Here is an 18669-nt window from a genome sequence, read left to right as displayed (position 1 = left end):
CCAGGTGAGGGAGGCTGTAGGCCCTGCCCATGGCCGGATACCACGGAAGCTCAGACATCCAGATCATGACAGTCAGACTCTCTCTACTAAATATTGGACGTCAGATAGATGTGCAGATCATGTTTATATTGTGTCTGGCGGTCCATGACCAATTCTCTGGACATCTGTAGACATTTGAACTTTGTCCACAATTTTAACGTCCAACCATGACCCAACCTGGACGTCGATGTTCAAAATGTGAACGTCATTTGAACTGGATAATTTCTTTCTGATATCATGTGGATGTTTATGATAAATGCGTTTTATTTACATGATTAATAAATGTGACTTTTTTATTTATAAATATAAACATTGTTGTTATCAACATGATACATATGAATATAGGTTATTTGTAAATAAACAGGATTTATTATGTGTTAGCCTATTGATTTATTCAATAAATGTTTTTTGTTTTGTTTGTCAGTTTACATTTTCCTGATTTTCTTTAATCGATCTAATAATAATTCTTTGTAACCAGGTTAAAAATGTGCTGATATAATAAAACACTGAAATCCATGTTAAAATATAAAATAATAATGGTTCAAGTCTTTAGAAAAATTCTGATATTCCTTCTAAAAGGAGTACAATGTGTTTTATATGTTTGAAAGAGCATTTGCATTATATATGGTTCTGTCCTGGTTCTGAGTCTTTTGATCCAGCATTTTAAGTTTTATGCCTTTTTGTATTATGTTCCCCAGGTTTTCTTACTTAGTTCTTATCTGTTTAGGTTCCTTCCATGTCTGTGCCTTCCCCACTATGGTGATTATAGTGTCGTGTCTTCAGTGTTTGAGTCTGTCATATCCCCTGTGTTTAAGTCTCCCTCATCCTTTATGTGTCTCAGTGATGGCTTTGTCTCTCTTCGTGTCTCTCTTACTCAGTTTGTGTTTTGTCTCCTCTTCTTGTTTACAGGTTACCCTTTGTGCGTCATTCCATCTGTCATGTGTGTTAATTTCGCCTTGCAATCATCTACATGCTCAGTCGTGTCTATGCCTATCTGAGCCAGCCGGCGAGCACTGTGATTGTGACTTTCTGATGACTCCTCGGTGGTTGGATGCGTCAGTGAGAGTGATGAGTACCAGGCTGTGGTTCATTCCTTTGTCACGTAGTGCAAACAGAATCATCTGCAGCTGAAAGTGACCTGACTTGATTGTGGACTTTTAAGGACTATGAAACCATGGACCACTATTTCAATCCAGTGGGACGATGTGGACATTGTGGAGGACTACAAACACAGTGAAGTACACATGGATAACAAACAGGACTGGGTTAAAAACACAACTCCACTCTACAGGAAGGGCCAGAGTTGTCTCTATTTTTTGAGGTGGCTGAGGTCTTTCAACATCTGTCATACAATCCTCAGGATATTTTTACAAATCTTTTGTGGCCAGTGCCATCCTCTATGCTATAGCACGCAAGGGCAGCAGGCTGAGACATGGAAAGTAGGATGAATGCGAAGAACTGTAGGCAATTTAAGTTTAATGGCTAGTGGGTTGATAATAGTTTCAATTTCAAAAGGGCCTATGTATTCAGTTCACAAAAAAAAAATAAAATAAAATAAAAATAGGCCGGTGGGTGAAAAGAAAAATACGCTTCGGCCTATGCTAATACCCTTCACCTCAGTTGCCCTACAAGATAGGATAATTTTTCTGTCTTATTGGGCAATGAACGTGGTGAGCAGCTGAAAATCAGCAAGCATTACTTCAGGAATCCCCCGCAGCGAATCAACTCCCTGTAGAAGGGCTCAGGTGCTGAAGAAACTGTGTCACAGAATATTGGCTCAACGGTTGCAGCTGCAGACAGCTGCTGGACACACTGTGGATAACTGAGCGGTTACAGGTGACTAAGCGGTGGAGGACCTGGAAAGTGAGGACGAGAATCAAGGGAGTCAGTATGATTAAGCCCCTTGAATGTGTTGAATCTTTCTGATAATCAACACTTGTCTTGCATAACTTTCTGGGATTTCTTCCAATGACCTCTTCAGCCATTATCTTCAGTTTATTTTGACAGGTTTTGACTCAGGTGAGTTCATAGGGTCAGGAATAATGGCTGTTATGCCAGCTTTACAGTGAGAAGCAATTAATACTACTTCAGATTTTTATTCCTTTAAAACAATTTGCACTACCAAATGTAAGGTACAAGTTTTCGTAATTAGGCTATTCTACAACTTTGGACAGTTTGGACCTTCCAAATGACATATAGATAAAAATAATTACTAGATGCATCTTTGTCTAGTTTCCACCAATCACATGTCACAAACCTGTCAAAATGGAAAACAGCACTGTCAAAGTTACACTTTTTTTTTTTAGATCCAAATTATTAAAGCTCAAAACAGCAGCTGGGTATCAACAGGTGTTCACATAAAAGTATGATATAAACATAGATACTGACATAAATATATGGGTCACAAACAATTCGAGTAAATGGATCAACTGCTTAACAGTGTCATTCCCTGTAAATTCCCCTTCCCCTTCCTTTAATTACTGGATTCCACATCATTCCTATCACACCCACAGGCTTTGCCATGAGACTGGGCTAAAAAAAAATATTGAAAGTGTATTTGGTGACACACAAACAGGGTATTTCAAAGTACAGTTCAGTTAGTTTCCACATGCCAGTTGTTGGTGTGGAGAAACGCCCAGAAAAAAAAGAATGGCAACCCGGCCAAAGCAATGGTTTTGACTCGAACAGCGTTTACCCCAAACCTCTATTTATTGACACATTGAATTGAATTATTTAATGGTGTATTTAATCAATTCATTTTTGTCACTTCTATCCCTCCATTCCTCGATATGTACACAGGCATTTTTTAAACAGATATTCTCTAGTGTATTTTTGAGAAATTCTTTTTGCATCAAGACAAAAAGTATCTCAAGCACTGTTCAAAGAGAACCTTTAGCCAAGTCAAAGCCCACAAATAACAAAAAAAGTCAGAAAAAAGTTTAGTTTTTTTGTCCACAAGTAAACATAGAAATTGAGCTTCTGAAAACCTTTTGAAAATAAAGCTTTGTCAGACGCTGAGTTTCCAAAGATCCAAACACTTTGTTTTACCATCAACATTTTCTAAAAATTAAACTTAGCATGCAGTATGGTTTCCTATATGCATTTTCAACTGTACTGAAGAGCTAAATTTTTTCCCACAGGTGCTACAACAATGTGGTTTCTAACCTGTATGAATTCGCACGTGTCTATTCAGATGCCCCTTCTGCGAAAAGCTTTTCCCACAGGTGTCACAAGAATGCGGCTTCTCACCTGTGTGAATTTTCATGTGTTCATTTAAATATGCTTTTATAGTAAATCTTTTCCCACAGGTGCTACAAGAATGCGGCTTCTCACCTGCGTGAATTCTCGCATGTTCATTTAAATATTTTTTTCGAGTAAATCTTTTCCTAGAAGTGCTACAAGAATGCGACTTCTCACCTGTATGAATTTGTATGTGTCTAGTCAGGTGTGACTTCCGACTAAATCTTTTCCCACAGGTGCTACAAGAATGCGGCTTCTCACTTGTGTGAATTTTCATGTGTATTTTCAGATTTGTTACGACATTAAATCTTTCCCCACATATGCTACAAAAATATGGCTTCTCACTTGTGTGAATTCGCATGTGACTATTCAACTGCCCCTTCTGAATAAAGCTTTTCCCACAAGTGGTACAACAATGCGGCTTCTCACCTGTATGAATTTGTATGTGTCTAGTCAGGTGTGACTTCCGACTAAATCTTTTCCCACAGGTGCTACAAGAATGCGGCTTCTCACTTGTGTGACTTTTCATGTGTATTTTCAGATTTGTTACTACATTAAATCTTTCCCCACATATGCTACAAAAATATGGCTTCTCACTTGTGTGAATTCGCATGTGACTATTCAACTGCCCCTTCTGAATAAAGCTTTTCCCACAAGTGGTACAACAATGCGGCTTCTCACCTGTATGAATTTGTATGTGTCTAGTCAGGTGTGCCTTCCGACTAAATCTTTTCCCACAGGTGCTACAAGAATGCGGCTTCTCACTTGTGTGACTTTTCATGTGTATTTTCAGATTTGTTACTACATTAAATCTTTCCCCACATATGCTACAAAAATATGGCTTCTCACCTGTGTGAATTCGCATGTGACTATTCAACTGCCCCTTCTGACTAAAGCTTTTCCCACAAGTGGTACAACAATGCGGCTTCTCACCTGTGTGAATTTTCATGTGTTCAGTTAAATATGTCTTTAGAGTAAATCTTTTCCCACAGGTGCTACAACAATGTGGTTTCTCACCTGTATGAATTCGCATGTGACTATTCAACTGCCCCTTCTGACTAAAGCTTTTCCCACAAGTGGTACAACAATGTGACTTCTCACTTGTGTGAATTTTCATGTGGGTTTCCAAACTTGATTTTACATTATAACGTTTCCCACAAGTGATACAGGAATATCGTTTTTCACCTGTATGATATTCCATGTGCATTTTCAAATGTTCCTTCCGATTAAATCTTTTCCCACAGGTGCTACAAGAATGCAACTTCTCACCTGTGTGAATTTGCATGTGTCTAGTCAAGTGCGACTTCCGATGAAATCTTTTCCCACAGGTGCTACAACAATGTGGCTTCTCACCTGTGTGAATTTTCATATGTCGATTCAAGTTTTTTGCAGTATTAAATATTTTCCCACAGGTGCCACATAAATATACTGTCTTGGAATTTTGAACTGGCAGCTCTGATACGATTTCCTCCAACTTATTTCTGTGTAAGTTATCATCCTTGCTTTCATCCTGATCTGTGTCAGGAGAGTTGTGAGAAAGGAGCTGGTCACTACTTAGGTCTGGTTCACCCTGGTCACTTTCTTTACGAGCAGGAAAAGTTTGAGTCTCTTGCTTTCGTACAAACGGTTTTCCCTCTTCAGTGGTACTGAGTTCCTCCTGTTCCCCTTTAATCTGCAAAAGATCCTCCTGTTCTTTACAGTCATGTTGTGGAAAATCTGAAGGGACAAAAAACAAAACATATATTTGAGAAATTACAAGGTAACCTTAGCCATTAGCAGGTCTCCACATGGTAAGCATGTCGCTCAGATAAGCCAATAAAAGGCATGTTGGGGGAGAAGTTGTTTTGCTGACTCAGTGAGACCATTTTGGCTGCTCATTTACAAACCCTATGAAAAACACTCTTCTTCTGTGATCGATTTAAGTTTGGAATCGTACATTTCAGAAAAAAGAACATAAATATTTAACAATATTTATCCCAAACCGTAATGTCGTAAAGTATTTTTTTTTCCATTCCATGCTGCAAGGGAACCCTGGAATTCTTTAAACTGACTGAAAAAAATAAAATGAAAATCGATGAGGTGGAAACTTTAAACTCAAACACTTCACTTCTTGCTTTCTGCTCAGTTTTTGTATCATTTAATGGAGGAAATCTAATTTATGAAAATAAAAAGATAATCAAACATTAGGGGCCGTTTCAAAACAACACAAAAATTCAGCTATAACAAAAACTGTGAGATTCTCATAAATATTACTCTGACTAATGATTCCAGGGTTTTGTTGTCTTCTAAATGTGATAGTGGCTTTTCCAGCTTTTAGTTTAATTATTAGGGGCGATCGTGGCTCAAGAGCTGGGAGTTTGCCTTGCAATCGGAAGGTTGCCGGTTCGAGCCCTGGCTTGGACAGTCTCGGTCGTTGTGTCCTTGGGCAAGACACTTCACCCGTTGCCTACTGGTGGTGGTCAGAGGGCCCGGTGGCGCCAGTGTCCGGCAGCCTCGCCTCTGTCAGTGCGCCCCAGGGTGGCTGTGGCTACAATGTAGCTTGCCATCACCAGTGTTGTGAATGGGTGGATGACTGGATATGTAAAGCGCTATATAAATGCAGGCCATTTACCATTTATTAAGAGAAACATTAATAAAACTCTTCAATTTAACCAGTTTGCCTCCCCACCTCCCGTTTTTCAACCCGGACACTTTTTGTTACTTTCCCTCATCCCCCGGACCTTTTAGGGAAACGTAACACAGGGTGTTGTGCGATTGTTGTGGTTTCTTTCTAATATTGTAGAGTCTTTACCTTACAGTATAAAGCCCCTTCAGGACACCGTTGTTGGGATTATTTCCCTATATGAATAAAACATATTGAGAATGAGTGAAAAAGGTCGTGTTACACAAGCTAAAGAATTATTTATCCACAAATCATAGTGGGAGTTGATTAAAAAGGATAAGATAAGATAAGATAAGATAACCTTTATTAGTCCCACACGTGGGAAATTTGGGACACTTTTCTGTAATAATGCCATATGACTGCACACAAGCAAATGCAGAACTTACCGCCACATAAAATCCTTCCTAACTATTAGGGTTGTGTGACTGAACGCATATATAGACTATCGACGATAGGCTGAGCCCATAGGAGATTGTTTTTACACGGGCAATTTATTTATTTATTTGCCCATGAGTACGTTTGCTATTAATGATGGAGCTAATAGAAGGAGTCAAAAAATAAATAAATAAATAGTGCTGTTTTAACAGCACCCCCTTTCATCTTCAAATAAATGCACCCTCCTCAGAGTGCGCCCAAGTGCTTGTTGATAGAGCTGTAGAAGCTGGTGATAGCCGAGCATACTGAGCAGGATGGTGGACACGTACGTTCTCATGCAAGTTAGTCGTGTTTAAGTACTTTGCTCGCACGACACGTCTCCACAAGCGGCACACGGCTTTGGTTACATCCTTAGTTCTCATCTTGTTTAAAGCCTTTATATTTTTCTAGTTCTGTCAAAAGTCCCTGAAATGTCTCTGTCAACGCATTTCGGGCAGTTTGTCTAAAGTTTGTTCATTTTGCACTCCAGATGGGTTGAGTGAGTTAAAAGTTTTAATTGGTGGCACACCAAAAACTAGAGATGGCACGATACCACTTTTTTATGTCCGATACCGATATCATAAATTTGGATATCTGCCGATACCGATATGAATCAGATATAGTGTGTTTTAATCAACAAAACTGTTTTTTTAAATATCTTGCTGCATTTTGTATAAGTTCATACTCAAGTTTAAAACAACAACTACACTAAAGCTATTCTGTTATACCTGTATGCAAAAAAAAAATAATTTCATAGTTCAGCAATACTGATCAATCTAATAAACTCAAACCTACACCATCCTCCCTATTCTGGTATTTTAAAGAGTACTTAGCGTAAATGTTAAGCAACCTAACTAATAGGGTTCCAACTAGGGCTGCCACAAATGATTATTTTGATAGTCGACTAGTCACCGATTATTTTTGCGATTAGTCGACTAATCAGATCATCATCCATTGGACGTAAAACCTACAGCTTATTGCACCAGCATCCAGCTGCTCTTATATAACTATCATTAGCTTACAGCTTGAAGTGTTTAAGGTATGTGCTAACTAAAAATAAAGACAAGATGATAGTTTATTAAATTTTAATGACATCTGCAGATTGTTTCGGTGAAGTTTAATAAACTCAGCCGTCTGCTCCTTGCTATCTAAAATATAACAGGACACCGGAGTATATTCTGGAGCATCTCACGCTTCTGATAATCAGCTGTCTGCTTGACGTTTATTCAGCTGTGTAAAAACTATAACTTTAATCTCAGCCAAACCGATTTACTCAGGAACAAATAAAATACTAAAAAAAAGCCAAACAATAACATTTTTAAGTTATCTAAGTGACTCATATATATTTAACCTGAGTAGCCAAAGACGGCGGTGGGTTTGAAAACGATTTGCCGGGAGTCCGGTGTTCTCACGGCTCTAGTGAGCCTTGCTCCCGGCTAACTATCGAGCTAATGAGTAACAAACGTCTCCGAAAACGTCGGAGCGCTTTTGAAAATATGTGGTGTCTTGATAAACTGAGCAGATATTTGAGGTTTACACAGCTACATTCTCGCCTGAACATATGTTAAACGTTTATTTTGTGACCCAGAAAGAATAATAAGAGTAACATTAAAACTAACTAGCTGCCGCCATTGTTGACAACTGCGCTGGGCTGCGCTATGAATTATGGGACACAGCTGCTTCTTCTTCTTCGGGGTTTAACGGCAGCTGGCATCCTTGTACATGCAGTGCTGCCATCTTCAGTTTCAGTCTGTTATGACACTCTTAAATCCTACTACTCATTCCTGCGTCTTTTGTGATCTTACAAAGCTTCAAACGACGCGTCGACTAATAAATCAGTCGTCGACGATTTTAATAGTCGACGTAATCGTGACTAGTCGACTAATCGTGGCAGCCCTAGTTCCAACTCCCAGCAACAACAAAAATAAAAAAATAAAAAAATAGGGAACCACCCCTCACGCTCCACCTCATGATGCTTAATCGACGTAATCAACCTTAATTTGATGCAGTGTGGAAAAAAAAAAATGCACAGAAATCAATTATTTTTCAATATATTAAAATATTAAATAGTTTCAACATCTTTCTTCAACAAAATTGCAGACTGCACAGATGGTACCTTCCCAAAGGAAAAAGTACTATAGCTTACATATTTGTACTATAGCTTATATATTAGTTAGGTATATATATATATATATATATATATTAGACTTAATAGTTACTATATACCGTATTTTCACGACCATAAGGCGCACTTAAAAGTCTTAGATTTTCTTCAAAAAGTGCGGCGCGCCCTATAGCGCGGTGCGCCCTATGTGTTGTAAGGAGGACGTAGTAGAGAACACCATGAGAACGTTAAAGGGTGAAGTGTGGGCGTTGATCGTATATACCGGGAAAATCGCACATACCTGTATAAAAGAACAGGTATGTGCATTATGCAGGACATTGTTGTTTTAACAACCCTGAAAATGGCAAAGAGACACGCTTACGAAGCACAGTTTAAACTGAAAACCATCAGCTACGCGGAGGAACATGGAAATCGAGCAGCGGCGAGAGAATTTAAGATTAACGAATCGATGGTTCGCAAATGGAGGAAGCTGGAAAACAAGCTCCGGCAGGTCAAGAAAACGCAGCTGAGTTTCCGCGGACATAAGGCGAGGTGGCCCAAGTTGGAGGAAAGACTCGAGCGGTGGATCATCGAGCAAAGAGCGAGCGGGAGAAGCGTTTCGACGGTCACCATTCGGCTAAAAGCAGTTTCACTAGCTGAAGAGATGAACATTGAACATTTCCAAGGAGGTCTGTCTTGGTGCTTTCGTTTTATGAAACGGTGCCATTTTTCCATCCGGACCAGGACTACGGTAGCGCAGCAACTTCCAGCGGATTATAAGGAAAAGCTGGCCATCTTCCGCTCCTACTGCAGCAAACACATCGGCGACAAAAACATCCAGCCCAGCCACATCACAAACATGGACGAGGTCCCGCTCACTTTCGACATCCCGGTGAGTCACACTGTGGAGAAGCAGGGGACCAGCACGGTAGCGATACGCACAACGGGGTATGAAAAGTCTTCTTTCACTGTTGTGCTTGGCTGCCATGCTAATGGACAGAAACTGCCGCCTATGGTGATTTTTAAGCGAAAGACTTTGCCTAAAGAGAAGTTTCCAGCAGGAATCATCATTAAGGCAAATGAAAAGGGCTGGATGGATGAGGAAATGATGAAAGAGTGGCTGAGGGAGGTGTATGTAAGGAGACCAGGTGGTTTTTTCCACGCATCACCATCGCTCTTAATCTGTGACTCTATGCGTGCCCATCTCACAGCCGATGTGAAAAAACTAGTGAAACAAATGAACTGTGAGCTTGCTGTCATTCCGGGAGGCCTGACAAAGGAACTCCAACCGCTGGACATCGGTGTGAACCGCCCGTTCAAAGTAAGGCTGCGAGCGGCCTGGGAGCGATGGATGACCGGTGGAGACCACAGTTTCACTAAGAGTGGAAGGCAGCGCCGGGCGAATTACGCCACAATTTGCCAATGGATTGTAGATGCTTGGGCTAACATGTCTGCTGGCACTGTTGTTCGAGCTTTCGCAAAAGCCGGCATCATTTCCGAGGAGCCGCACGGCACGGAAAGTGACTCTGACAGTGAAGAAAGTGAACCTGGCATGTTTGATGGAGATTTAGCGCAGCTGTTCAATTCAGACACAGAGGATGAGGACTTCGATGGGTTTGATGATAAAAATGTGAGTACCAAACTTTGTTTTGCTCCTGCTTTATTTTTAAATACGCACACTTGTATGCTTGTATGTTGTTGATGATGACGATTACTGGTAATAAAAATGTGAGTACCAAACTCAGGTTTGCTCCCGCTTTATTTTTAAATACGCATACGGTACTTGTATGCGCCCTATGGTCCAGTGCGCCTTATGTGTGTGTTAAATACAGTAAGGGCACACATAACTGAGACTGCGCCTTATGGTCGTGAAAATACGGTACAGTAATGGACTTCTATTCATTTTACATCAAATTAAAACTTTGGGTGTCAGATAATTATTTATTAAAAGCTAGACATTTTAAATGAGAATAAGAAAGAAAAGTATGTCTTTGTGCCCCCTTTTCCCTGTTAATGCCCTATCGGCCCCCCTGGCTAAACTTTGCTAGATCCGCCCCTGCACAGTTACCAGCGTCAGCTACGTAGAAAAAGATCCTCGAGTAGAAATTAATATTAAATAAATTCTAACAACAGCTTATCAAGCTTAAATGTGCTGCTGTTGTTCAGCCGCTGGTTTCCTCTTTCTGGTGCAAAGTGGGCCAAAAACAAACAAGAGAGACGGACTCGCGACAGAAAAGACTCGTGACAATATGAATGGCAAAAATGTATATGGAGGAATAAATAAAAAGTTGATGTGTCAACTCATTGTAGGGAGTCTTCCTCTCTCTTGTACTCAACTTAATTATTTCCAACATAGGACAGTCCTGACAAGGGCGACACTGTGAGGGCTACACATTTTGGCTCTTAGAATATTACATCATGTTTCCTTATTGCAGTTGGACCTTAGATTCTCCATGTGTCTCTATAACATACCTCTGAGGTCTGATAAGGATCCAACAGGAGTTAGATTTCTTAACACAAAACTGAGTCTGTCTAAAGTTTTGCATACCTATTCTTTCCAACTTTACTTCAGGGTTCCACATGATGTCCAGCTCCTGCCCAGTCCAGACGATGACGTCTTTGGTTTTTGGCTTCAGTGAAAGCTGCTCTTCTTCCTGATTGAGGGAGATTTCCTCCTGTTCCTCTTTAGTTTCTGGAAGATCTGAGTCCTCCTGGTTGAGACTGGAGTTCCTCTCCTGGCTACAGTTTTCCTTACAATCATGTTGCTGTGGGAGGTCTTGACGGACACAACACACAAGAAAAAATTAACACTGTGAGCAGGTCTCTCAGATATGTGAGCGATATTTAAATATTCTCTCTCATGCAGTGAACAGCAAAGAATTCTGTTTACATACAGAAAGTCATAATTTATGAGGCGTACAGCTCGCTACTCCAACTTGGTCCTTGTGGGTATTTTTCTACATTCTGCGTACAGTTCTGGGTCAACTTGACTTAAATCTATATGGAGGAAATTTTTGTTTTTTATTAAACAACAGAAGATTTTAAACCCAGTGTGGTGGGGCGTGGTCTGCGGTGCCGTGCAGGGAGGGCGGACGCACCTGCACGGCATCCTTAATCACGCCCGCCTAGTTAAAAACACGGGGACTGAGGGGTTTGGGGGTGTTGTGGTGTGGTGAGATGTAAATAAAGATGACTCTGAACGTTGCTCCGTGGTCCCGCCGTGTCTTATTCACGCCACATTGGTGCCGAAACCCAGGAGGCAGCACGGCGGGTCCATATCGGAGCCAGGGAATGGAGGAGCTGGCCCAGAGGGTGGCCGAAATGGCGGCCGCCCAGCGGGAGCAGGCGGCGGAGGTGCGTCGCCAGCAGGAAGAGCTGCAGGACCAGTCCGAGCGGCACCTGGAAAGGATTGGGGAGCTGGCGGCGCTGCTCTGGGCCTGGGCGCCACCCCCACAGGTGTGTCCCGAGGACAGTGAAGCGGTGGAGGAGCCGCGTGAGGCACCTCAGCAGCCGGAGGTGGCAGACGAGGCGCGCGGGGATCTGCGCCTGCCGGAGGAGGGGGAACAGCCAGGTGAAGGGCTGCTCCTGCCGGGAGTGGTGGATGAGCCGCTCCAACCGGAGGCGGCAGACGAGGTGCGCGAGGGTCTGCGCCGGTTGGAGAAAGAGGAGCTGCACGAGGGGCTGCTCGAGCCGGGAGTGGCGGCGGAGGGAGCAGTAGTGACGGAGGAGTCGCGCTATGGGCTGCTCCAGCAGGGAGCGACAGCGGTGACGGAGGGGCCGCGCAAGGAGCTGGAGGTCCCAGTGCCAGGGGAGCTTGCTCGAGTGGAACTGGCGAGCGAGGCGGGCGCCACGCTTGAGATCGCCGTGCTCGCCAGACCGGCCTCACCACCACCAGAGGCCTGTACACGCCACACCTCTGCCCAGCCACCTGTGAGCTGGGGCTCACGCTTGTGCCGGCCGCGCCGGGTGCACCTGTCACGTGTCCGACTTCCGAACCAGCTTTGCCTGCGCCGCTGGATTCGCGGGCGGCCGCCTGAACTCGCACCTCCCCGTCGCTTGGCCGGGGCCTGGGGGTGCCAGCTGTCCGGGCTGATTCCCTCTCCCACTGGCGGTGGGGGAGTAGGTTCGGCCGGATGGCTCCCCGGCCTCAATCGGGCGATGGGGGTATGTGGTGGGGCGTGGTCTGCGGTGCCGTGCAGGGAGGGCGGACGCACCTGCACGGCATCCTTAATCACGCCCGCCTAGTTAAAAACACGGGGACTGAGGGGTTTGGGGGTGTTGTGGTGTGGTGAGATGTAAATAAAGATGACTCTGAACGTTGCTCCGTGGTCCCGCCGTGTCTTATTCACGCCACACCCAGTTTTTATTTTACTGTGCTAACAGAAAACACGTCTTAGGTGAGGTAGTATGCCAGGTGGTAATGCATGTGTCATTGTGAGCTCTCTTCCTGAGGAGTCAACTCTGATATCATCGCCTGATGTTTTAATATGAGTCTTATTCATTTCTGTATTATGAAATCTGTATATTACAGTTTTACATACCTGTTGTGGTCAGCTCTACTCCAGGTTTACACAACAAATCCAGCTGTTCTCCGGTCCACACATCAATTTCTTCAGCCTCCTGCTTCAGTTCAAGTGGCTCTCCTTCCTCACTGCTGCACATTTCCTCCTGTACCTCTTTAGTCTGTGGAGGCTCTGGGTCCTGCTGGTGGAGACTGGAGCTCCTCTCCTGGTCAAAGACCTGCTGATCACCTTCGTGTTCAGCAAAGGGACAGAAGAAATCAGTAACTAATGTGATCACAAGAAAGATCAAGAACAATTAAAAGGGAGTTGAGAACTAAGCTTATGGTTTCACGGCCTCTTGCGTTCTTGCAGATGTTGCCACAGAAACATTCACTCCTGGCCATTTTTTCACTGGGCGACACTGATAACCTTAAAGCCGTCTGGGGTCTAATTTTTAAAAGTGACCGCCAGTGATCGTCACAAAATGTGCAAACAAACAAAATAAACAAATGAACAGCAGCATGATCTGAATATGATCATGAAAGCTATTGACCAAGCATCATTTAGGCCGCCTGGTAATTTTTGGTCATTTTGGCTGTAAACGGGCCAGAAATCAAACTAAAAGTGAATACTTTTGCCCCCTGGCACTCATTTTACATTATTGTATTGTTATGGCAATGAAACAACAGTTTAAAGTGAAAAAAAAAAGGACTGTTTTTTTCAGATTTATAGTTAAGTGGAAACTGATATTGTTAGGTTTTGTATTGTTGATTGTCATTTATGCTTAGAAATATCTACTTATATATGCTTAGAGTTTTATAATTAGTTTTAGATTGGTAGAGGTTTGATCCTTAATAGTCTGCATTCCAGAACACTCTGGGAGCATGGGAGAGGTCGTACCTTCTCTTATTGTTTTATGGTAGGATAAACGTGGCTATATCTGTTTTAGGCTAAGTGCCTTTTGTTTAGATGAACTGCTGGACTTCCAGACCAGCAGGTTTAGGGAAGTCATTTATGGGGTCACACACACACACACACACACACGGTACTCTTTGTTTGTATGTAGACGTCATATGTTAATGAACCTATATATATTCATGTAACCTCAATAAAAGAGCAGTGTTACGGGGGAGCGGACGAGAGCAACTGGGGTCAAGCGAAGGAACGGCGTTTGTCCGGTTCTCTCCCGCGCACGAGAAACATGAAGAACTTTGTCTTGCTTTGCTGTGTAATTATATCGTCTTAAACGTTCCAGCGAATAGGTTCAAGCTACAAACCTAATATTAATTCAACAGGAACAAACGTAACACAACATCAACTATACTAAATATGTACAATAAAGTTTTTGAGCAATGGCCACTCAGTTTTTTAAATTTCGAGGCCTTTTTGGAGCGTTGCCACTTTTCCATACATGTGATTGGACCGTCACTGCTCGTGTTTTCTAATAATGCACCGTAAAGTTTCGTAAAGCTCTTCTTCGTGTCTTTCAGTAACCGTTTGAAATGTCTCTCTTGCCCAAATGGTCGAGGGATTACGTTAGTGAATCTTGGTTCTTCAGACAGCAGTAGCTTGCGAACGGTTTGTGCTACCGTAATACACCAAATATCCCCGTAAAACTCAGCCTCTCTTCTTTCAGTAACCCTGTAATTTCTTTTTCTAGCTTAAATAGTCGATAAGTTACGGTAGTGTGAAGCGCACATGGTAAAATCTAAGCAGAGTTGGGTTCCCGCGAGGATCCCGCAACCCCCATTCCTCCACAAATTTACACACCTGTATTGTGCGACTTTATCCCGGGTCTGATATCCAGCGGTCTTAGCTGACTGATCTCCTCCTCATACCGGACGATCGTTTTTTCAAACTCTGAGAAGATTTGTTCTGCGGCAGCAGTTAATGTCTCCTTGATAACCTCTCGCAGATACTGGACTGAAGACATTATTGCGACAACAACTGATACATTCAAATCAAAGTCTTCAAATATAACTCGCGATGCAAGCGCTCAGTGACGTCATTTCCGCTATTCTTCTTCGATCTTAAGCTGGAAGTATCAAAGGCGTAATACTGCCCTCATCAGGTCAGTCTAACAAAAATCAAGTCCTGACATAAAGTCTGGTACTTTGGAGAAACCTGGATAAAGAATTTATCATTTAACATTAAAATATAGATCAAAGCTCAAAACATTATGAAAGCTTCGTGAATTAGAGTGTTTTCTGTTTCTTTGAAACACAGACAATAGTACATTTAATAAACAGAAAAGGGTCGATTTCATTTTAATGAACTCAGCAGTGTCTCCAGCGTTGTAACGAGAAAGTCCAGCATAAAGCAGCTGAGTGAATGTGGTCTGGACTCTGTGGAGGAGAGTCATGGTTTCAGAGACGCTGTAGAAGGACAAAATACCTGCTCTGTGATCCAGGTACACTCCTACTCTGGAGGAACGAGGACCTGAGACAGATAATATTCTTGTATGTAATTGCTACACATACTCCCCCACTCCACCTCAGTGCAAACCGAAGGTAAGCAGTAAAAATGTGATGTTTTGAGATTTACCCAGGTCTTAAAGATGAAAGATACCCACATGTTTAACAATGTCTAAAATTTTTAGTCATATTTGCTCAATTCAGCATACAATCTGAAAGAAACTAGCCTTTTCTTCATTTTTCTTACGACAACACTTCATGTTAAAGAGTTTGGTACACATGTTATTTTCACGAGTTGTCTTATGCAGTACCATATAGTCAGGCCAGATCAGGATCTCCTTCAGTTTAACTACCAGTCCCACCTCAGACCTGAGGACACCATCATCTACCTACTCAGTTGTGTCTACACCCATATGGGCCAGCTGGCAAGCAGTGTGAGGGTCATTTTTATCTTTTCCAGTGCATTTATTATCATCAAATTCAAATTTCATTTGTCACGTACACAGTCATACACAGTACGATATGCAGTGAAATGCTTAGACAACTGCTCGTAACCTAAAATAAAAGACTATGAATAGGATAGGAAATAAATAGGAAAATTAAAATGAAGGGTAAATTTAACTAGGAAAGAATAAAATATAAAAATTAAAGTTACAAATAAAATAACTGTACAACAAATACAAGTACAAATACACAATACATAAAATACACAATATAGAAAATATATAAGAATATATGAAGAAATATGGAACAATAAGAGCAGCTGTACGAGTAATAAATGGTAATGAAAGAAATGTAATGTCCAGGGTTGTGCAATCCACATATTTAAGTGTCTGTAGTGTCTGTAGTGTAGTGCAGTCTGTAGTGTAAATATGCTTAAAAGTGATTTATTTAAGCGACTTGTGATAGAGTGATTTGATTAATCAATAACAAGATGGCAAATGTAAACAAATGTAAACAAATGTCCAGAATGTCCAGTGTGTGTGTAAAAACCATATTTGTGGGTCAGTACTATGTGGTGGTGTGATTGAGAGACCGTATCGCCTGCGGAAAGAAGCTTCTCCGGCTTCTCAGGCCAATCGTCCTGGGAGATAAGCTGACTGAGATGCAAGTGGATGCCTCTCCTGTGTCCTGGATTTTTGAGTATCTAACACAAAATGTGCTTCTTCAACATTATGTGTCTCACAAGGTGATCAGCAACACAGGGGCACCACAAGGAACTGCCCTCTCCCCATCACAGACGTCAGCCACTGCACAGACCTGCCATGTTCAGATGTTTTCTGATGACTCTGCGGTGGTTGGATGCTTCAGTGAGGGTGATGTGATGGTGTACCGGGCTGTAGTTGACTCCTTTATCAAGTGGTGCAAGCAGAATCATCTGCAGCTCAAAGTGACCAAAGACCAAAAATTGATTGTGGACTTTAGGAGGACCAGGAAACCTTTGACCCCTGTTTCAATCCAGGGTATCGATGTGGACGTTATAGAGCAGCGGTCCCCAACCCCCGGGCCTCAGACCGGTACTGGTCCGTAAGTCGTTTGGTACCGGGCCGCGAGAGTTGAGGCTCAGGTGTGAAATGTATGATTTTCAGGGTTTTTATCGGTTTTCAGCGTTATTTTGTTAGCGTTTGTTAGCTGGAAAGCTACAGCTGGCTGTGTGTGTGCAGCAAACGTGTGGGAAAAGTGGTCAATAAAGAGATGCAGAAAAGCATGTTCATGTGAACATTTTTCTTTTCTTACATTTTTCTCTTTACTAGCCCTAACTGGGGTTCAAAGTCTTAATAAATGCACAGCGTTTTGGGAGGTATACCGGCTTCTGCCAGTGTGACACATATTTTGAGCAACGAAAATAATAAAACATAATTTTACTTTTGAATTTCAAGATCACAATAATCTTCCAATTTAGAACCACAAGTTAAAAAAAGAACTAACACAAATAAAATGCACTTCAGTTAAATACTATTTTCCCAAGCCACGTGGAGCCGCAGTATAAGGATGAAAGAGCCTTATGCAGATCCGGAGCCGCAGATTACCGACCCCTGTTCTAGAAGAACACATGGATTGGTCAACATTCAGTTCTTTTAGTTTCCTATATTTTTTCTGCATTTTTGAGTCCTCAGAGCTTCAGAAATAATCTACTGGAAATTCAGACAAGCGTGATGCCAGACAGGTGAGTATTCCACAGAGTGAGCTCAGCAGCAAGTGGAAGAGGTGAGTAACTCAGTGTGACATGGGCTCCTGTCATGACTGCTTGGAGGGAGAAGAGATCAAAGTTAGTCTCAATCAAAACATACAACAGAGACTTCATGGCCTGGTGACAACCATAGGATAGCTGACAGACTGGCAGAGAACTGGAGGAGACGCTGATGTTAAATACACCTGATGATTGCCGGCAATGATGAACAGATGAACGAGGCAGGTGTGGACTCCGGGCTCCACCTGAACAGACCAGGCCGGAGTGGAAAAACACTGAACACTCACAGGGACCTGGGGTGACCCCTCGTCTGGAGCTCTTCTCAGCTCTTTCCGGAAGGGTGGCATGGTTGCCCCTCTGTTGGTCTTCCGTGAACTCTTGCGCACTGGGGGTCTCTGCATGTCTGGAGCCTGGATCTCCTCCATACCTGCTTCATGCCTGCTTCATGGGGAACGGGACTATGGCTCCGCACACCCTCTAGCAGATCGTTACATGAAGGAACCTTTTAAATACAAGTGCAGTCATGCTCACAGGTATACACACGGGTGCAAAAATCACAGGAGATGAGTGAAGTTTGGTGCCAACAGTTTTATTGAACAGACGAGATAAACAAAAATTTAGAAAAAAAAACACAAAGCCCTCTACAGTGTTTTCCGTGAGCACATGCAGGCCAAAAGCCAACAACGATAAAAATGAAGACTCCCAGTGCACTTCTAAACCCCTTTATGGGAGAGGAGTCACCAGCTGCTCATCCTTTATTATATAATTATCCATATTTTTTCTTTAAACTTATTTAATTCCAATTTTAAACTAGATTTATTTCTTTGTGTACAAATTGTTTTCTTAAAAACAATTATTTATAGAATGTTTTTATTAATGTCTCACTTTGACCAGTGTATCCAATTTACACAACTTTGCTTCCTCTATAATATTCAACATTTGTCTTGCATAACTTTCTGGGCTTTCTTCCATCTTTAGCCATCATTTTTATAGCTTTTTTTGACAGGTTTATGCCCGAGGTCAGCTCACAGGGTCAGGAATAATGACTGTTATGCCAGCCTCACAGTAAGAAGGAATTAATACTTAGGGGTGGGTTTTGATTA

General features: G+C 42.2%; 1 protein-coding gene across 1 annotated transcript; it reads right to left on the bottom strand.

The window, feature by feature from the left end:
• Positions 1–3199: 3199 nt before the first annotated feature.
• Positions 3200–14948, bottom strand: LOC146612912 (uncharacterized). The gene is made up of 4 exons (XM_085378339.1): positions 14732–14948; positions 13001–13210; positions 11008–11235; positions 3200–4995 (listed from the first exon to the last, which is right to left on the bottom strand). Exons 1-4 carry the CDS (start codon positions 14892–14894, stop codon positions 3200–3202), a joined length of 2397 nt encoding a protein of 798 aa, XP_085234465.1. The 5' UTR covers positions 14895–14948.
• Between the last annotated feature and the right edge of the window lie 3721 nt (positions 14949–18669).

The sequence above is a fragment of the Diplotaxodon limnothrissa genome, linkage group LG18 (assembly GCF_057381915.1).
Source record: "Diplotaxodon limnothrissa isolate DT_005_m linkage group LG18, D_limnothrissa_male_GT1.1, whole genome shotgun sequence".
Classification (NCBI taxonomy): Eukaryota; Metazoa; Chordata; class Actinopteri; order Cichliformes; family Cichlidae; genus Diplotaxodon; species Diplotaxodon limnothrissa.
The sequence above is the reverse complement of the archived record's forward strand: the minus strand, read 5'-3'. Positions and strand labels throughout refer to the sequence as shown.